Below are 22064 nucleotides of genomic sequence, written 5' to 3' on the forward strand. Positions count from 1 at the left end.
CCTAATGATGCTTTTTCTTAGAGGTCTGTGGGTTTTGAGCTAACACTTCCAAATTCGCAGCCGAATTGTCATGCAAGAAATGCTGAGTGAATGTCAATGAAATAATACTTCTGAGTTTCATCAAGACTGTCTGATACCTCCTAGTGCAGGTTTAGCTTGTCAGACCAGTTTGTAGAATGAAATGTGTTTATCCAGTTATACATTGCATGTTCTCTGCAGTAAGTAGCAAGTCAAACATATGGTGTGAAAAAGATCTTGCACTTCATTATGTGATGAAAATATGTTTAATGTTTTTGTTTAATCTTTTTTTAAAAAATAAAACAAACTAATTTGCCTTTTAAATCTAATATGGGCCTGAAGTGGCACAGAAGAAATCTTGGACTTCCCTAAAACCACATATATTATATAGTTGAGAACTGCGCAAAGAGGAATTACAGGAGAGCTTACTTTCTCTTTCTTACCTCTTTGTGCGGGGTTAAAAGATCTATTCACCCACCTCATGGGCCCCCCAAATGAACAAGAAATCTTCTCCACTGACATAATACAGAAGAAAGGTACTTGGATTATTTTTGAGAGGTCTTCTGTACACAGAGAATAATAAGACAGTGTAGAGCAAAATAGTTCCTTTTGAAATATTTTCTAAGAGGTGTTGGGAAAATAACAAACATTACCAAAAGTTCGAAAGAGGTACATTTCTCAGGTGGTTAGTTTAAAAAGTCTTCTAGCTGCAATTTTGCATTCTTCAGAGGTGAGCACAGCCCACTTGTCAGAAAACAGTATTCCAGATGGGGCTAGCAGGGATAGCTGACTGCTTCAGGAAGTGGAAGCACTTCTGCAATACTCTATTCTGAAAGCAGTTTCAACACTAGCTGCTTACAGCCAGGAATTTTGGAGCTTTAAGTCATGATTCTAGCACATACTTCAAAAAATATGAGAGCACAAGTTACAGAGGTACTGGGTACAATTCATGGGCAAAAATCTTTTTTACAGAAGAGCTATGTGTGGTGCAGAAATGTTGATCTGCTTTCCTTCAGTGCTATCCTAGTCTGACAAATTTTAATCCTAGCTCAAACAAGATTTCATTGGATTATAGCATTGAAGCACTATGGATAGATTTTACAGAACAGGAGATAGGGATGCTGTAGTAAAATTTCTTCGATGTCTTAATTGTGTTTGTTTCAAATTTATTAGGTTTAAGAGTGATATTTTGTAGAGAAATTATATCCAACAGAATTAATCTTGCACTTTGTTGGTATCAAATGTCTCCCAACAAGATCATTCATTATTCTTCCAAGAAATTGTTGTTAAAAAATACTTGTGTTCATACCTTGAACAAGTGTTTTAGAGGTAAGAACTGTCCTCTGTCTATTCAGCTTTCCTGAAGCAAAATCAGTAGCCTGACAGTTTTAGATTCACTGTGGTTAATCACATCCACGAATTCTGAGTTTCTGTTGTACATTACAGGCTTCGATGGCACAAGTTAAATTGCACTAAAGATTGAATTGGCATCTTTATATGAGTAAATTTAAGAAAATTGGAGAAAGGAGGTCCAAAATCTATTATAGCTGTAGAACGTGTGTCTAACAGCCTTTAATGATCACCCTTGTAAACCAAGTCTCTTCAGGTTATTTTTAGGTGCGTTCAGGAGCACTATTCACCTTCCTGTTATAAGAGAAGAACCACTTCTGTTCTCTTTGTACTGGAGAGGATCTTTGTCAATGTGCACCAGAGCTCTGAAATAAAATTCCTGAACCATTCTGAACAAGGACTCAAGGGGCTGGATTCATTGCTTGGCTTTTAGCATAATCAGATTTTGTTTCAGACACTTCAAACTTACCAAGTCTTAGAAAACAGCAGTCATTTCAAAATATTAGCTGAAGGTTAGAAAACCTACAGTAGAAGTAAGTTATATTTATTTCTGGAGATACATGCATATGCAAGTATCAAAATATGTTAAAAAATAGGAGAGGCATGGGAAAGGATAACGGAGCTAATAGCAAAAAGAGTATTGCCATCCCTCATTTATATAGACCAGTTCCATATACCACTTTTAAGTTGTGGAGTCATTTGAAACAGTTAAAAAACTCAAGGGGTTGGGTAAAATGTCATTCAAAAGAGCGGATTTTGTAATGTTTCATTTATTTTAAAAATAATTTGGATTCTGTTCCAGATTGTTTACAATCCCTCCTTCCAAATTTGTTTCCCTTTTATCTGTGTAAGCATGTGCTGACACTGTTACTCAGTATACACAAATGCTAATCTACCTTCATGCACATGGAAAATAGGTTTCCTGGCACTGAGTTTAAAACTCTCATAGAATACATTATTAATTGAAGAAGTGTGTCTTTTTAGAAAAGCTTCATTTATGTGGTCACTGTTGAGAAAGGTTACAGAGAAATATAATGCTGTTTGTAAGTAATGTGGTCTTCAGAACATACAACAAACAACCCCAGATACTGAAAGTGCATTTAAAAAATATTTAAATTTCAAAAGTAATTTTCCTTCTCTGTACTCTGGTTGCATACACTAATGTGATCTAATTATAATGTAACAACTTCTTTTCTATTGCCCTGCATGCCTTAGTGTTCTAAATACATTTCTCTTGGCAGGTCTTTGCAGTGAGGTGAAAGCGTGATAACTGTTGGTTCCCCATTGTGAATAATTCCCTAGTTCTGCATTTGGCTTTCTGATAGATCATGTATCTCTGAAGTTCAAGGGGTAGAGTTGTGAGGGAAGTGGGTAAGGTGAGGCTGGTGTCCGTGTGTGTATAATTCAGCTGACTCTGACTGCAGCTCAGTAACACAGTGCCAGCGCAGCTTCTGCGAGCGCTGCCGAGCTGAACTGTTCCTTCAGTCACACGTGCTGGTCTTGCAAATGCTGCCGAGCCTTATCAAACACAGCCAGTTGGTGCTGCTGGTATGAAAGCACAGGGGAGCTCTCATGTGGAAGGTTAATGGAGTGTAATTAGAAAGAAGAATGAACTGCTCAACCACTCTATCTCACTCTACCTGCACTGAGAGTGACAAGTGCTCTGATCTTTTAGAAACCTTAGAGCAGAGGTTTAACAGTCTAAAATTATGACAGTATAACTGTAGAACAAGCAGGCACACTATGAAGAAGTACTATGAACTTATGGGTAGGAATGTTTATATTCCCTTATATGGACTGTATTAGTACTTTTTTCATGCAGGATATTGTCCATAGTTATATAGCAGGTCTCAAATCCATTCTCCTGTGAAGTATGCATTGATGCTAGAAAGATCTTGGTGTGCCATTTGTGCCTTCTTCTTGTCTGCATATCACGTAACCATTAATTATCTTGCAGAATGAAGTGATGGCACCATCCTAGGGCTCTGATACCAAGGCATTAAACTTTCATAGAGAAGAGTTCTGGTAGAAGTAAGAACAGTTACTGGGATTTGTATTCCAGAAACTAAACAAAATTTGAGATTGAATATTAGTGCCTGATCCTGTGAATTAATTTAGGTACTATGTATGTCTGTTGAAAACTATAATGTTCTTAAAATGTTTTTTTGTCTTTCATCCATAGCATGTAGTTGTGTTTTGGTTTTTTGGGTTTTTTTTCCTTTTAATAGAATATAGATAAACTTTAATTATGAAATTGCAACTAGGAGGTAGAGGGAAGACGCCTCAGATGTGTCTTCCCTCTAGGAAGACAAGGAAATTACTGATTTAACTTCCTGCGTGTTAGAGGCCATTATAGTCTACCCCAGTAATTCTGTCTGATGTCTTTTGATTCAGGGAAAATTGGACAGTTTGGTTTGTATCAAGTGTACTAAATTTTTCTCTTCCACATCTTTGTTTTTCAGACAACAGGTGCTGGATTATGCTGCCAGATATTCTGAAGGCCCTTGCAATGTCAGCAGGTTGATAAGGGGAAATTTGCCCAGCTAGTCCTAACAGAAAATCCACATTCTGCATTGCAGTGGAAGGGAAAAAAAATCTCTGCAAGTCTGACCCGGAGAATTTTTTTTCCATTCCAAGTCTAAAAACCATCAAAATCTAAGTGTGTAAGGAAGGCATACTATAAAAGGCAATCAAAGGAAGAAGAAAAACTTGCTTTGCTTAGCCTCCTTTTCCCTACCTATGGCCAGTATCTTCTGTTTCAGAAGAAGGTGAAAAAAGAACCTTGAGTATATCTGGTTGTTTGTGCCTCTGGGCACGTTCATGTTCTGAACAGTAAGGCTGTCTTTATGTGGAGTTTCAGTGCTGGAGAAGCATGCTGGTAACAGTGATGGCACTTGCACTGTCCCTCATAAGAGACGAGAATGAGCAGAGGCTTCCCTAGTTCCAGATTCTTCCCCCTCAAATCTACTATACAGTCTGCTCCAAAACTCAGATCAATAATTTCCTTTGGAAAGTTGTATACCCTTTTTCTCGAGATTTTAAACCATGGTAGGCCATTACCTCTCCTATTAGGCTGGTCCAGCATTTAACCATATCTGCACCTGATTTTGAGGTTGAATTTGTTCACCTTCAACTTGCAGATACAGAATCATCATTTTACATTTCCCAGAGAAACTAAAAATTCTCCTGCCATTGGATTTCTTTTCTGTGTATAAATATCTGTACTCAGTGAGTAGTTGCCTCTCAAAAAACTGGATATGCAGAGCCTCTGTAAGGTTCACATTACACAGTGTAGTTTGTTGGATCCTTGGTTGTGGTTGTGGTCTTCCTCGAACTGTCTCCAGTACCTCTGCATCCCTCAAGTAAAAGATAGCTTTCCATTCTTTTGGGGAAATGGCTGTCTGTTCTTGGGTGTTTTCATTTAAGATGGTGGTAGTTCAGCAAATCTTCAGTTGTTGAGTAGTTTTAGCCTTACTTAGTGATGATAAACACAGTTCCTCTCCCCATACCATTTAAATTGGGAGGGCAAGGAAGAACCATGGCTTTGTTTTTCAGAGAGTTTGCTTCAGAGAGTCCACAAACCTTGATGCAATTGAAGGTCAGCAGTTTGGAACTTCTGCAGTGATTTAATTTGATGTCTTCTCTGTGAAGCAGGCATTTTTCTCTGTTTTGATTGTCCTTGGTTAACTAAAGAGAATAGGACAGCAGGTACATTTAGCTGAGCAGAACTCCTGTATTTTATATACTGTTCAAATTACTGGGAAGAAGAGAAAAATCTTTCATTTGAGTGAGGTGAAACTGTGACTTTTTGCTGTAATAACTCATTCTGCTTATGAAGCAGAGATCTCCAGTGAACTGTGATGTGATGTTATTAGTAATACATTTTGATTGAATTGGCACTAAACAGTATTTAATTGACAACAGGGAAAATGCTGGTGTTAGTTTGTGACATTTGTAAAGCAGCTGTAGAAAGGAAATATTAGATGCTGTTACCAAAGTCAGAGTTATCAATAGGGGGTTTTACGATAGAGTTTGAGCATCCAGATCTTTCTGTTCACAAAAGAATGCATTTCTATTCTGTAGTTTAGTAAAACTAGTCATCTTGCTTGATATTTCTGATCATGGATGAGGCACATGAGCATGAACTGCGTGTGTTTCCTTTCATGAGGAAGAGAGGAGGTGTGATTCAGTCATGAGAATAGCTGTAGGATGCATAAGACCCTACTGAAGCTGACTAAATTTTAGTCCAGGACTGTGATACTGTGCACATTAAAATGTGCAGTAGTGTGTTGTAAAATTACTTTATGACTATACTTTCCCTTTGAGTTATTCAAAATATGAGTAGTTACCAGATTAAAAAGTATACTTCTCTTTAGGTTGTTTGTTTCTAAAACATGAAATAAGTTTAGTTATTTAAATTGCCCTACTTTTCTTGCTTAGTGCAGACAAATTCAGTTTAAAGGTTGTCATGTTATAAGGCAAATCACAGGTAGGAGAAGAGAAATAGTGGGACTGACCTGGCAGAGGTGTTTAGCTTTAGTAAGCAGCTACTGTGTATAGATGCAAATGGCTTTCCCATGGGGGGTAGCTGTTCCTGTGTATTCTCCTGCATAAGAATAAAAATCCACAGTATTTTTTGTTCTGAGATTTTATATCATAGGTTTCAGGCTATGACAGATTTTACAAGACCACATGACATGCTTCTAGAAAACTAGGTTCAGTTGGAGATCATACAGACTTTTTTTACATTGAAGTACAAGACTCTTGTTTCATTTCTGAAGCTACGTCTAGATGGCTATTTTATTTTTTCCCTTAAGAATGTTTTTTTCTCACCGTGAAACAGACAAATAGGGGTAAACAATAAGATGGGCAAGATAAAATTAGAATGAACACCTTTTCCAGTGTAGTCAGCAGTTTAATTCTTTAATTTCTTCAGTGTTTTCATGTTGAGCTTGTCCCCATATCCTTTTACCAGTTTGCATTTGCACTTGAAAGTATTTCTATAAAGGAGAATAACCTAAAGCAAGACAAACTCTGTCAAACTTTGTCAAATTAAAAAAAATAATCATTCCTTTAATTTCTTTATTCCTTAATTACAATCAAAGAACTGCACTTAATTCTTTTTTGTGTTCTGTTTTGCCTGTTGTCACACAATTAATTCCCCATTCATTAATTCCTTCATTATTTAATTATTGTTGCTGTTCTTGCAAATTTCTTTCTGTTAACATATGTGCTGGGGTAAGAAGCTAGATATTACACTTAGTTAATATGTAAGCTGCAGGAAAACATTGTACGTGTGCTGCCTCTATTGGTTCATTCTCTATGCTCTGCTTTGTGCAAGAGCAAATATTCTAAAACAAGAAGACAGTGATGCATAAGGTATTTCATGGTACAGTATTCCCTTCCAAAAATTAATTGGTCTTGTGGTGCAAATGGTAAAAGACACGGTACTGAAAATAAAGCAATCAAGAAGTCACATAAAACAGAATAGCACAACAGTTATTTTTTTGACAATTTTAATTTATAATTCTAGCTATGTTTTTAAATTAAAAAAAATATTAAGCATTCTCCCCTGTTAAGAATTAAGGAATGAACATTATTTTCAGAACTGTCATAATCTACTTCTGAATGATTTCTAGCAGCTTTAAGTGGTATTTCTCTATCATAAAGAAAATATTCAGTATCTCTTTCAAAATATGTATGTTCATGTCTGAACTGTGTGTTTGTTTCAGAATTACACCTATAGGAATTAATTTAAAATATAATTGTGATAAGTCTACCAGCATTTTAATGACAAAAATACTTTTCACATCATGCCAATGCTATCTAATAATATTTATCTGACATAACAATAAAGTAGATTTTTATGGAATTAAGTTTTATGTAAATTCCATTTTACACAAGGTACCAGATGCCACAGTCAGAAATTGTATTAAAGATATTAAGATTGCAAAGCAAACTCATTAATTTGGGGGGTTCCAAAACTAAGTGGTTCATCTCTACTGCCCATCTGTATTCTAAGTGTAAGTTCATCCCACAGGACCATCATGGCAGAGGCAGGAGAAGCATTCAGCTGCCCTCACGTGCTCTGAAACCTCTTTTAGATGTGCAGAACTCCTCGTGTCTTTGTGTTGCTTATGGCTGTGTTTTCTGTGAGCTGAATGCAGCACATGCTCTTTGGGACACTTACTGGAGTGTTTGCAATGCAGCCATTGACTGGCTAAGGTTAGATGCCCATGTATTTTAATTAAGGCTTTAAAGAAATACAGGCTTTTCAGCTATAAAAAGAAGCAGGACACATTTCAGTAATGATGCCCAGTAAGGCATTTGAGCACAAGGTGGAAGTGGCCTCCCAGTCCCACGGCTACATTTCTGTTCAGCATTCAAGCACCTCTGCCTCAGGGGGAGCCTTTTCTGACTGAAAGATATAGGGGCCATTTTGATCACCTTTAAGAAGTAGGAAATTGTATCACTCTTTTTGCTGGAAATAAAATTCTTTCTAATTTAGTTGGTTTAGATTTAGTTGATAAAAAGATCTGGCTATAAGTGAAGCACAGCCACAAGTGCAGAATTCCATAGAGTATAACCACAGAAATATCTGTAAATATTTCTATAGTCCTTAGATCATTCTTTCAATAGAATTTAATTCAAGCTGGTTTGTACAAAAGTATTTTTTTCATTACTGGTGTAGATTCTGCGTCATCAATTTCTATAATTGGATTTCACTATTTTAAATTTTAGATACCATCTTAAAGCAGTAAATGAGTGTACAATTACTCTCCTTGCTTGTAATCTTTCCATTCTCAAATTCCATTCCCAGAATGCACCCTCTTTGCAGGTTAAAGACCAATTGTACCAGATCTCTAAAATCTTTTAGCTTCTTTCTGCCATCGAAATTCTGGTATCTTTCTCTTTGGGTAGTGACTGCAAATAGGACTGACAAAGAGAGAGAAGGGAGGCTGGAAAGGAAGATTGCAGAGTAGTGAAATTCCCTCCATCTTCTCCACTTCCAAGCTAGAGCATACTTGAAATCAGTACTTCCTCTTAACCATTTCACTCGCAGCAGCGGGCAGCTTTTACATCAGAGAACATCTTGGTCGGTGGAGGACACCGGTAACTGAGGATCCATAATAGCTGACTTCCTGAGATTGGGAGAGCAGGAAAGCATGTCACTGGCAGGCAGCTGAGCAGCTCAAACCACATCAGCTTTGGTTTTGTGTTGTGATATGAAATGTATGCATTGCAAGATTATTTAGTATGCTAGTTTACTCTCTCATTTTAAAAATATCTTTCTATTTTAATTTTTATTGATTTTTGAAGTTTAAAAGCAGACCTTTCTTTAGATATGGATGTTTTTCTGAACATGTTTCCTGAAAGAAGAAGAAAATGTGTCATAAAATACAATCAGGGATCTAGTATTTAAAAGCGAGATGCACTCAGAGAACTATTTTTTGCCTGATTGACCAATTAAAATGGAAATAATGCTTAGCTAATAAGGATAAAAACCTTAAACCGTAGTTAAAGTTTGCTCCAAGTACTTTGCTTATCCTATAACAACATATTCATGGTACTTTTTATATGAGCGCAGAGATGTGTTTTGGCACAGATACATGATCAAGAAGATCTATTTTCCGCTTAATCAAACCAAAATAATCTTCCAATGCTGTGTTAGGATCTGGCCTGTGGCATGAATGAGAAAGTGGTATAGCCAAATGTCATACTATTGATTGCAATTATTAACTTTAAGGAAGGGTCATATAAGATGTCTCGGGCTCTGAACTCAGCAGTGTGAACGGTTCCTGATGAGATTAGCGATCAAGATGTCAAGACAGCAAGAGCTCTGAGATGATGTAGTGTGCTTACAGGGCACTGTTCGACAAATGGGTTTGGAAGTGGTCTGATAGTAACCATTGCATAGGGCTGGCAAGTTCCTTTTTGGTTAGAATGCAGTTCGGAAGAAAGGATGAGATTATTAAATTCTTTCACATCGTGGATGTAAAGAGAGGATTGGCATTCAGTTTTGAGGAAGGTTCAGTAAACTTGAAAGACAAATGCTTTTCATACATTCATAATATGGCAGGAAAAGAAACTATTCTAGGAATAGGAGGAGAACTAGAACTTTAAGACATGCAGAAAACTCATGTTGTGTGCATGATGATGTGTTTGTGATTGAGTTAATCTCAATATAAACATTGAAGTAGTCAGTAAGAATTAAATTAAATATTCTTAAATATGGTAAGGGAAAATGGCAGTGATTACATTTAAAGAATTCAGAATATTTCTTAAAAATTCTGTAGTACTTTTAGAACACCTTAATCTGATTGCCATTCAGTCTCTTAAGACATGCAGCTAGGACTTTAAATCAGCCTTGGCAAATCTCACTCATACAGACCGTACTTTCTGTAGCACAAACTGTCTTTAAAATTGATTAAGAACAGTCAAATAACTGAGGAACAATTTTAAAACACAGTGTTAATAAAGTCTGACAGTAAGCAAGAGTTTCTTTCATGGCACCCTCCCGTTTAGTTCCCTACGGAAGGAGAGCGGCTGCAGAGCAGCGCTTCCCGCAGGATGCCGAGGAGCCGCGCGCTGCGTGCGGAGCCCGAACACGCCGTGGGCTGAGCCGTGCAGAGGGGCACGCAGAGGGTGGCGCTGAAAACGGGAGATCTGCCCCGAGTTCCTGTGTAGGTGCAACCCTGAGAAACTCGTCTTGGTTTTGCTAATTCAGCTATGGACTTTGAAATATGTTGTTCAGAGCGTCTCTAGATAATTACGAACAAGCAGATAATCCCAACAGTCTTGCAGAGAGTAAAATGATTTCAGTAGTTTCAATGTGGTATTTTTACTGACAGTTGGTAGAAGCAGCTTATTAAACTGCGTAAGCAATTGGCATGCAGTGCGAACTTCAGTTTTACTCTCTGAATCTTAAAAGCATTAGATGTTTCTTCCAATTTAATATCTGCATAATGGATATGGATGGCAGGATATGCTGCTGCCAGGCAGCTCTCAGCAGCCTCCAACAGGATAGCGTAGACTTCCAGAGCAACGGCGTTTTTCCACTCACGTTATCCATCTTGTGCCAAATATGCTGAGCGTCAGTTTTTGCACAAGGCACTAATATTGAGCTTCCGTCCTGTTTTACCCATCTCTGCAGGCCGTGGTTCAGGCCGGGGGGTGGAACAGGCAGTGTGTGAATGCCATGTGACTCACCTCGCTCCTGCTCCCCTGCTCTCCTTGCTGGCTCTTGTCCTGCTGTAACAGTAAGGCAGAGGAGTTAGCCTGCCTCCCCCTTCTCTATTTTTTTTTTTTTTTAATCTTTTCACTAATGTTCCTCCCATTGTAAAGAACAAGATGGAAATTCATTCTTGAGTCACTGCTGCTGATTTCCTCCAGTCAGGGAATCAGTAGAAGAGCATCATTATCCCTGAAATTTGTACTGGCAGCTGTGGAAGACAAAAACTCCCTTCCTGTTCATGCTGGGTATGGTAATTCTTCAGCCTCCTGTGCAGGAGGAGTGTATGTTCAGTCCATTTTTTGGCAGGTATTCTCTAAGTACGTTGCATTATTTCCTCTCCTACTTTACTGCCTTCTCCTCCTCCTTGGCTGCATTTTCAGCTCTTGTATCTGCTTGCTGACGCTGCACTTTGATTTGCATGTTAACATGGTTGATCTTTGCAGAAAGCAATTTTAAATGATTGTTCAGTTATTATGTGTACAAGCAAGCTGATGGACACAGGACATTTAAAACTATGTGAAATATCTGAATTAGGGAAATGCCTTCTACACTTCTATTATTTTATCCTTTTTTCAGAAGGGAGCAAACAGTTTACAGCTTTTAGGCTTTGACAGCTTTTAGCACTTCAGTGGATGCAGGGTAAAATAGTTCCTTCAGGCTGCTGTCCTTTACTAACTCCCTGAATTTTCAGCGAGGTTGGGCCAGTGTTTCTCTTGTCAAAGCTGAGCAGACATCCTCAGCCAGGCTGTGGGTTTTGTAGAAGCCAGGCAGTCCTTCTGTACCTTCAAGTTGCTGAATTCAGTCTTTTGCTAAAAGGTCAATCATGTGAGCTCACACATTTCGACATTATGAAACAGGGATGCAGGGTTTGTTACCCGTGGTTTTTATTTGGCTTTTTAAAGTTCCAGTTTTCAAATCTGTCAATTTGGGAAAATGCCCTGCTAGAGGTATACACTCGCTGTGTGAGGCATTGTGCTGTATTAGCTTATTATAAGCAAAATATTTAAAATCATAAGTCTACTGTATATCCACAAAATGAAGAAAACAGATATTTTTTTAGCTCAGAATTTCATAACCATGTGTGAATGAAATTTGAGGAAAAATATTTTCCAGTTGTAGCAACTAGCTGGATTTTTTTGGTTTTTTTTTTTTTTCATCTCTATGTTTAGTACTGTGTCTGAATACTAGTGCTTCAAAACAAAACAAAAAATCAAAGCATTTGGTATTGTCAAAATGGTTGTGTTATTTTTAACTTTATTTCTCATGCAAGTGCAACTTCTTGTGGCAGCCCACTGTCAGCACCTGGCTCTGGTAGAGGTTTCATGACCATTCCTGTTTCCACCAGAGTTTTCATGGTTCAGCCAGTCCCATGCCTGTTGGCTTCGTTGTCCTCTTCCAAAGAGTGCCTTGTTGTGTAATTTCTTGGGAGTGTGCATATGCTCTTGATCAAAGAGGCTTAGGTATATAGCTAAGTCTTTTTAAAGCTGTCCAAATTTGCGGGTGGTTAGAGTATAGGTAAAAATGTCCATTTCTGATCATGCCTGCAGAAGGTAAAAAAGTCTCACAGTGTTTTCAGTGTTGTCTACACTAAAGTATAATATGAACATAAATTGTGAGCCCTTATTATTCATGCAGATTACATGTATCTTATGCTGCAAGTCACCTGATCTCCTCTTAAATCCTCTTACTGTCTAAAGGTGCACAATGGCTACCAGGAGAAGAAACCTCTTTTAAAATAATTTTAAACTTCAATGGAAGCTAAAATGTAATATGAAGCCTCTAAGCTGGAAGAAATAGGTCTGTGCCATTTTCTTCCCCTGTAGGTAGTGCTCTCTGATCTGATACTTTTTCAGGTAACAGTAATATTGAACAGAAGGACCATGCATCCATGCCCTTCCTGATCCCCACTTTGCACTGTCTCTCACTCAGTTTCAATGCCTGCTACAAAATTACATGCCTACTGCCTTGAAGTCAGCTGGGAGGTTTCAACCCAAAGTTCTTTTTTGTCACTGTTTAGGAGTGTATGTCTTTGAAGATGTCAAAGCATGTGGAATCATATAAATACAGATTTCTGAGATCTTGCAGCGGTTAGTGACTAGACTGAATTTTGGTCAGTGGGTTTCTACAGGAACAGTGAGGTCACCTTGCTGGACTATAATACTCCTCTGTGGCCAATTTTAGACTGTGCTTATTAGATAACACCAATACTTAAAATTCCAAAAAGAGAAGCACCACTAGGCTTCTGAGCAGTTCCTTATTTACACTAAATAAATGTATCTCTAGGTGTTATTATTTTCTCTAGTACGTGCAGCTAAATAACTGTCATCATTTCTGTTTATGATTCTGTTTATCTGGTAGAAAAGAGTGGTGGAGCAGCTTCGGAAGAATTTGATAGTGAAGCAGGAACAGCCAGACAGTAAATTTCAAATACAGCCATTGGCACAGTCAGAAAACAAACTACAGACACCACAGCCACAACCACTACAACAGCTACAGCAACACCACCATCAACAGCAGCAACAGTCCACGGCACCCTCTCCAAACGTGATAGGATCACAGGTAAAAAGCTACAATTCTTTTTCTTACTAAAGGTGAAGCTCACTGAAAATTAAAAAAAGGAAAAGTGCAGAGAGTAAACTGCAAACTTTCACTTATTCCTGCTAGTGTGCCAAATTAATTTCTTCTTCTATGAATATGCAGATATGGGTCTTTTGGGTTTTTTGGTAAAAAATCTCCGATCTGAGTTTAAAAACCAATGTACTGTTTCAAAGTTGAATCATAACCCCACAAAAAACAAGGCTGGCAATGTATCACCTTTCTTAAAAATAAGTGAAAGTTTAGCAAATGAGCCTGTCTTTTCCCTAGGTGTGTGAATGAGTCTGACCACACTTAATAGGTCTCAAGAAACAGTAAATATTTTACACACTCTGTATGAGGTATATGATTAAAATCCTTTGTTTTTCAATGACTAACAAAATGCCCTCTAGAAATGTGAACAAAATGCAAGAAAACAATTCCTTCTTCTTTCTGCTTGGTTCTTCTTAAACACATGTAGGTCATACCAAATAATACTTACCTGAATTTTCAAGGATTTAAAAGTATACAGTGTTAATTGCAGAGTCTAAAAGTATACAGTGTTAATTGCAGAGTTCAAGTTTTACAAAATAGGGTATTTATTGGGAAGGTGAACTGAATTTCAGTACAGTATAGGATTAGAGGCATAATCCCAGAACTCAGCAGAGAAAGTGGTTTGCTTAAGAGGGGAATTTCAAGTTTCTCCTGTTCAGATATTTGAATTCACAAAAGTGTGAATGAAACAGATAGAGAATGCAGGGAGGTGTTCTGTGAGAAGAAGTGTATATGAAGTCTTTTCTTCCTGTTGATGCAATCTTAGGAGATCATGTTTACCTGCACAGGCTGATGACAGAATTCACCCATGAAGTTTGTTTCTCATCTTCCCTTTTTCTGAAAGCAGAGGGGAGAGAAATGGTTGGGCTGGTAATTCTCTTGTTAACTCAGCAAGTTAGTTTGGATGCCCTCTAAAATGCATTTGTGAAGCTTAGCTAATTGTAGTTTTGAGAAAAGTACATTGAAGAAATGAAGCAAACCTAACTAAGGAAAATGCATTTTGAGCAGCAACATCAATATCAAAGTTAAAATGGAACAAAGAAGCAAATATTACTATGTCCTAAAGTATTTATAGGCAAACAATGGGACACTGTTGTATCAGTGATCTCTGTTTCTCAGACAGGAAACATAAGAGCAGCAAGCACAGTTTCGTGTGTTTCTCAGTATCCCACACTTTGAATTCACTCATTAACTTCCAGGTCATCTCCTGGGTTGTAAAAATTGAGGTTTTGTTCAAAGTTAAAGAGCCCTCTAGCGAAACAGTCAAAAAACTGCTACATTCTTCTGACTTGGTACTGTATTACATGGTACATTAGTACTTGGAAAGTAGTTACAAATTGGAAGGCAGTTTGTCCAGTCCCTAAATAAATAAATAAATTTATTTGGATAAATAAGCCAGCTTTTACTCTTAACACTTTTCTGGTTTTATTTCTGTTGTTAAAATAGTGAAGCATCCTCACTTGTTTCTGCATCTAAGGTTTTGCCTCTGTCTTACTGTCTCAATCTCTTTTGGCAAAGAAAGGTCAAATACTTTGTTTCTCTGTGAACAGTTTGTTCATGCCTGCTTTTGTAAATAACACATTTTTCTAGCCTGTGTCACTGCAGAGAATGTTTTCAGAGTAATCAAATTTAGGAATCCAGGTATATATGCCATAATTAACAGTGACATTGTAATATACATGATATGTCCAGTAAGAAGGTCTTTTAAAATTTTCATAAGTAACAAGCCTGCTAAAAGGTCATATTAGTGCAACATTATTTGCAATAATGCAGACTAACAATGAATGCAGCTTCAGAATGAATGCATTGACTACTTTTTAGAATAAGTGATCTAATTAATGCTCAGCAAAGTAACAGGGATATTCAAGCTCAATGATCTTCTCACTGAAGCTGTACTCTGAATATCTGCAGAGTTAGTAGAACCCCTTGGAAGAGTCACAGTCCTGCATTACATGATTGATTACACCTTTCTTTAGGACATTTATGGTGGAATGTAGTGCTTGTGAAAATGACACCACGTTACATCTCATTGGAAAAGCTTGAATAATGTTACTGTATTATGGGAATGGAGCCTCTTGCTTTGGGGAAGGTGCAGCAGAGGTTGATAAGCTTGTTAGATCTCAGATAAAAAGTTAAGAAAAATGTGTTGCAACAAGGACAATTTAATTATGTCTGGATTTTTCATAAATGTATAAAACTGAAGCATAAATTATCCTTTGATTTGGCATTATACAGTGAATTTTTTCACACTTGTGCACGATTAACAGTTAGTGGACATAGTTTAATTATTATGAAATTAGAAGTGAGAAAGTAAACTTTGTTTTTGTTTAAGGGAACAGTATTGGTGAAAATACTAAAGCATTCAACTGGAAATATAATATTTTATTAGAGAAAAGATAAAGGTCTTGTATGATTAAAGTCAAGTAGTCTAAATCAGGCATGTTCAGAACACAAAGACCCCCTGATCCCTGGTTTTCCATTTTTTCCTCTGTAGAACACAGTGCTGACATCAGGAAGGGATTGTGGTTATTTAGTACGAAGAGCATTTGACCATGTGACTAAACTTTTGAAGATGCAGTGCCGTTAGTGCAATGGATTTTTTACACCAAAGTGAAAAGAAATAAGATCATTTGCCATTCTGTTGAGTGTCACGTGTCATGAGCTTTCTGTTTGCGTTGTGTTCTGGTTTTATATGGAGACCCTCACCTTGTTGCTTTTTGCATGAGATTTGTAAAGTCCATTAGCCTCAGCATCTTGGAAGACAGTATATCTTAAAACAAAACTGTGAAACTATAGTTGCTTCAACTTTGGCATTTTGGGCATGATGTACTGAGGCATTTCAGAAAAATGCTGGTGTTACATGATTCAAAACCACTCTTTTAAAAACAGCCCAAGGGTAATCATGGTGTCAAACACATATTCCAAAACTAGCCCATTCCACAGAAGTTAAATTTAATTGTCTGCAGCTGGGCAGACTAACAGCCAGCTCTTACAACTTCAGGACAGCCCTACTGATGCTCTTAGGAAAGAAATTTCAGTGCAAAGTAACTGTATGTATCACTAAAGCTGAGACTGGGATGCCCAAAATAAAAACTATGTTTTTGTTTTTAAAAAAAACAATTTATGAATGTTTTTCCCCCTCTTCCTCTTACTGTGAGGATCACTGTAACTAGAGTTTCCATTTAAAAATAGGAGTTTTACTCAGTGAGAAGCTAGTTTGCTGCAATGTTTCATAAGCCTCCACCTTAAATGTTTGATATTGACAGTACATGTTTGGAAGTAATATGAAACTAAAAGATCCAAAATATATATGCCACTGCTAACACGTAACTGTGATTTTCTCAGGAATTTGTTTTGATTCGACCTGCTAATGCTGCAGGTGATTAAAACAGACCAAACAGGTGCCTCACATGAGAATGCTTCTAGCTATCCAGTTTTCAGAGGCATAAGATAATTGTGCTTGTCTGAACAGCAGGTAGATAGGCTTAGAGCTGCCTTTTCTTTCGCATGCTGTCTATTGTTTCTGACTAACCAACCCACGTCCTGTCTGATACGGAGTGTCTCTGTCTCTTACAGTGTATTTTCTGTTTCCCTTAGAAAACTGTAACTACAGCTTCTATGATCACCACTAAGACACTACCTCTCGTCTTGAAAGCAGCAACTGCGACCATGCCTGCCTCTGTTGTGGGTCAGAGACCTACCATTGCCATGGTTACTGCTATCAACAACAATCAGAAAGCAGTCCTCAGCACTGATGCGCAGAATGCACCAGTCAACCTCCAGACAACAAATAAGGTCACTGGGCCAGGAGCTGAGGCAGTCCAAATAGTGACAAAAAACACAGTAACTTTGGTAAGCGTTTCATGTGTTTGCCCTGCAGATATGTGTGGGTTTGGTTAACAAGAGAGCTATTGGAAAAAAATAAACAGTCAGGGTTTCTCACAGAAAGGAGGACAGTAGGGACATGGTGTGAGTCTTCAGTAGCTGACATTGCTAAAGTGATAGTCTATAAGAAAAACATCTTCTCTCCATGTGGGTTTTTATTACTGTTTTGCTTTATAGAATTAAATCAGTGCTGTCATCACCTCTGTGTAAAGTTTCCCCTGTTAGTAACCGTAGTCATGGAGCAATAGTGATTGTTTTGCCCTACTGAATCTGTATAGCTATGCTCTGCAGAATTCTTACTCTTTCCTTAGGCAAAGGAGATGTCAGACTTTCTTCATTTGATCAATTTGGGTCTTCTCTTAGGGTTTTTTGAGTCAAGCTCTTGTTACCTTTGCATGATCATTAGACAGATCCCTTAAGTTTGCCCACTACCATGTCTTCATTCAGCACGTTTTCAAGCACATAAACAGATGCTGTTTCTTTAAAAACATGTGCTTTAGCTACCTCACAGAGTCTTTTCCAGACTAGTTAGTCACCTAGAAATAAAAGAACCAGTGTTTCAGAACTGCATTATATAGGCTTCTTGGTCTGGAAACCAGGCATTATGTAACAACATGACATGAAAATTTTAGTTCTGAAGTAAAGGCTATGGCTTTATTAAACAAAATCCAATTTATCTCTATTTATTAAAATACAGTTTAATGCAGATGGAAGTAATTTTGCTTCCTAATGAGGCATATATTTGTGATCAGAATAGAGAAGACTATTTGAGTGGAATTTTTTCTACTGTTCTCTTTTCCTGTGTCATCCTTTGCACCGCTGTCATCTGTTCTTTGTGTCTATACTTCATTGCTTTGCTGAATAACTTTGATTTGAGGAGGTAATTCTATTTTAATACTAGTCTATGATTTATGTTTTTATAGCAAATTTCATCCAAAATATCAGAATATTTTCCCGAGTACTAATTAATCAGTACAAGACCTTTTTGAGGGAAATTGCAATCTTATGTGGGTGGACAGAAGTATAGGAGGGTATAAAATAACATTGACATTAATTTCAGAGAATCTCCCCAGGTACTTATGGTAGCTGGTAGTGCTATTCAGTGGTTAATCATGTGGCAGCTCCATGCAGCTGATTTCAGTTATACTTTCAGGGAAGTACTTAGGTTTCCTTAAAATCAGATTTTAATTGTTTCAAATGAATGGCCTACTTTTGAAAATTTCAAGTTTTGTCTTTAGAGCCCCTCACAATGTCATTAATATTGCTGAAAGAGCTGTAACTTCCAAATCTTTGCTATTTGCATGAGATGTTCTCTCATTCTTCTGTGTGTCATTTACTATGAAAAGACCATAGCTCATATAACTGAACATCAAAATGTTACTATTTTCTGCCTGTTGTAATGCCATTTTTTAATGATAAAAACAAACACGAGTTTTCATTATCATCAAATGAGATGCTTTTACATTGCAGAACACAATAGGTAGTACAGCTGAAGTAACAGGAAATATGCCTGCAATTTATGAAGTAAGGTGTGTAGGATCTAGAAAATAAGGTTTAGTTCTGCCTTTAATACATTTCTAATGAGGAACCTCTTGCTATGAAAAATTATTTACAGAGTGAAAACTGAAGACATCAGGTCTGAAAATACCTTCAGGATGTTGATTTTGGTGAAAAACTTCGAAGCTAAAGTTTCCTCTTACCTCTTACTGAGCTTTCTCTGTTCTTACAGCAGGTTCAGGCTACGCCTCAGCCCATAAAAGTGCCGCAGTTCATCCCTCCTCCCAGACTTACTCCTCGTCCAAATTTTCTTCCACAGGTGAGTATACAGAGAAGAAACAATAGAAGGAGAAACTTAATTATAGCATAGATAGAAGAGACTTTTGATAAACATTGTGTGGTGTTTACTGCTGATGTGCTGGAGAAGACTATTCATCCTCAACAGGTTTGCAGATGATAACAAATTCAAGGGTGCAGTCAATATTCTTCAAGGCAATGCTGACATGCAGACAGTCCTAGACAGGATAAAGGAAGGGGCCAGCAGAAATGTCTTCAGGCTCAGCATGAGAAAAGGCAGTCTTGTACCTGGAATGGACTAACTCTCTGCACAGGTACAGGCTGGAGACTGACTGGCTGAGGAGCTGCACAGATTAAAAGGTCTTGGTTGACAGCAGCTCAATGAGTGATGTGCCCCATCACTCAGCAAAGAAACCTACCAGCTTATTGACCCATACCAGCAGGATTACAGTCAGCAGATTCAGGGAAGAGACTATCCACCTCTCCTCAGCAATCATAAAACTGAGTCTAATAAACACCCTGCAGTTTTGGAATCCCTGGTTGGTAAATTTGAATGGAGCATGGGAAGGAAGTCCACTAAGATAGCTTGGGGTGGCACGAATATATATCCTGTAAGGAGAGGCCAAGGAATCTGGGCTGTTCAAATCTGGAGAAGAGGCTTTGGAGGCACCCTAACAGCAGTGTTGCTTCCATTATCAGCAAGGAAATAAACAAGAAGCTGGAGACATAGGTGTTTGGCAGGAAAATTACAGGCAATGCTCATAAATTAGGACAGGGAAGTTTTAGACTGCACATAAGGAAACACTTCTCTCCTTGAGGACAGTTAGGAGCAGAAGAGGCTTGCCAGACATGTTGTGAAAGCTCCGTCCTTGAAGTTTTACAAGACTTATCTGGACAAAGCCTTGAGCAGCCAATCTGCAGTTAGTGATGGTCTTGCTCTGAACAGGAGGTCAAATTAGAGACCTCCTCAGCCACCTTCCACCTGTATGAGTTTGTAGTTAGGAAATTTGCATATGATGATTATATATGATCTTGTTTGCAATAAGTGAAATGAACCCATGGAATAGGTGTCATCAAAATTAAAGCATCACTCAAGGCCTTAAATTGCTGTTATTGTTGCTTGCTGCTCATGAGTGAAAAAAGAGAAAATTATATATCTCTAGATTATTCCCAAGTATTTCTGTATTGCAAGGGAGAGTGACCTCTGTTTTCAGCTGAGTAATAAAACTTGTGGTTCACTTTTTTTTTCATGGTTTGGGAGGACACAGATTGTTTCTTATGTAAAAAAAAAATAATATCTTGGATGAATTACTTAATTTGTATGAAGTATGTGATGCTGTGAATAAAAGTTAATCTTTTGCAAAGAGAGAAAAGACAGTAAAGGCTGGTATCTGATTAAGATTTGGGTATGGTGAGATCTGTTGGAATGTGACCCAGTTTTTCATGGTAAAATGCTTTATGGAGTATTGCAGGTGGATAGGACAATAGGAATCAAATAAGGAAGAAGAAGAGCTTTATTTTTAAAGTAATGTGCTCTACTTCTGTACTCTGTAATGATATTTTAAGTCCTTTGTTAAAGTACAAACTTAACAGGGACAGGAAATAAGTAAGTATTGGTGATGGAGTTATGGAAGATTCTTGTGGCTCTTTTCTTTCTTGTGAAAGGAGAGAAATAGCTGCATTTACATGTACGTTCAGCACTTTCACTAAGGGATTAATATATAATCTTGTCACTTTTTTTGCTTATCAAGATTGGTTGTGCAGGTATCTAAATAATACATAGAATTGACAGATAACAGGTATTTGCTGGAAAAAATAATTTTTTGCTTCAGGGCACAGTCAACTGTTCATAATTTCTTGGAGGTTCATTACAAAGCCCTGAAACACTTTTTAATATGAGCACCTCAGCTGTGCCTGTAAATATCACATGGATTTTTTTGGCCTGTAAAACCAAGATGTTAATTTAGATACAGATAAAGCATTTGGCAATAAACACTCTGTATAAGTATCTGTGCATCCAAATACCATTTCAGGGATGGTGACTATATATGCAAATGTTATGTATGGGGTTTATGTAAGTAGGCTTGAAAATGTGGTGCTTTTTTCTCTTAATATGCTTGAAAATGTGGTGCTTTTTTCTCTTAACATACTTAGGACAGTATGCTAAAAATGACGTTATCTAAAAAAAATCAAGCAGCCTCCTGCAGATTATACAGGATGAACCGAAAAACTTAGTGAAAAGTTGATTTGAAATACTGATATACAAATCTCTGGGTTTTTTTTTTCTCTTTTTCTTATTTTGTTTTTGTAGGTTCGACCTAAACCAGTTGCCCAAAATAACATTCCTATTGCCCCTGCACCTCCTCCAATGCTTGCAGCTCCTCAGCTTATTCAGAGGCCTGTGATGTTGACAACAAAGTTCACACCCACCTCTTTACCCAACTCTCAGAACTCCATCCATCCAGTTCGTGTAGTTAACGGGCAAACAGCAACCATAGCCAAAACCTTCCCTATGGCACAGCTCACCAGCATCGTGATAGCAGCACCGGGCACCAGGCTCGCTGGGCCTCAGACTGTACAGATCAGCAAACCAAACATTGAAAAACAGGTACAGATAAAGTGTCTGCTAATGCTAAGTGCTGGGTTTATTGCTTTACTCTGCAGGTTTGGAGAGGACGACAGACAGGGAGAAGTTTTCAGTGGATACTGGAGATATTCATGTTCCAGTGGCAGTACAAATTATGGAATGACTTTGCAGCTCTTGGGATAGATGTTACCATTTCCTTTAATGTGGGCCATTGGCACCTTTTTCTCCTGCTTCAGTGTTTTTATGCTCCCTCTACTGTTTAAACGTCAGTAGTTCATGAGCAGGCTACATTGCAGGGTTTGACTAGTATCTTGAAGAACAAATACAAGCTGAAATCCATCTTCATATAAACCCTTTTGTTTTTCAAAGAGTGGTTATGTGAAAGGCAAAAATTGCACAAAATTGTAGGGATATTTTATCAGATAAATTTAGCCATTTCGTCTGTGAACCTTTGATCTTGCATTCTTGTGATTGGAGGTAAAATAGTCTCAGCTTCTGAAGTCTGATGGTTCCCTGTGTTTAAATCAAATTGAATGAGTGGAAAGGAGACCTTCAGAAGCAGAGAAT

The 22064-nt window shown here is 37.7% G+C and overlaps 1 protein-coding gene across 7 annotated transcripts in view; it reads left to right on the top strand.

Annotated features, from left to right (window-relative positions):
- PHF21A (PHD finger protein 21A) overlaps positions 1-22064 on the top strand; it is a 125353-nt gene that overhangs the window by 87980 nt on the left and 15309 nt on the right. For 3 of the 7 annotated variants that reach the window (XM_030240279.2, XM_050975841.1, XM_050975843.1), the window contains 4 exons: positions 12962-13162; positions 16829-17083; positions 18846-18932; positions 21222-21518. In XM_030240279.2, coding sequence (XP_030096139.1) covers positions 12962-13162; positions 16829-17083; positions 18846-18932; positions 21222-21518 — 840 coding nt within the window. The remainder of the gene's footprint in view (positions 1-12961; positions 13163-16828; positions 17084-18845; positions 18933-21221; positions 21519-22064) is intronic. The other 4 variants (XM_050975842.1, XM_050975844.1, XM_050975845.1 and 1 more) reach the window with 2 other exon arrangements.

This window comes from Serinus canaria, chromosome 5, assembly GCF_022539315.1.
Source record: "Serinus canaria isolate serCan28SL12 chromosome 5, serCan2020, whole genome shotgun sequence".
Classification (NCBI taxonomy): domain Eukaryota; kingdom Metazoa; phylum Chordata; class Aves; order Passeriformes; family Fringillidae; genus Serinus; species Serinus canaria.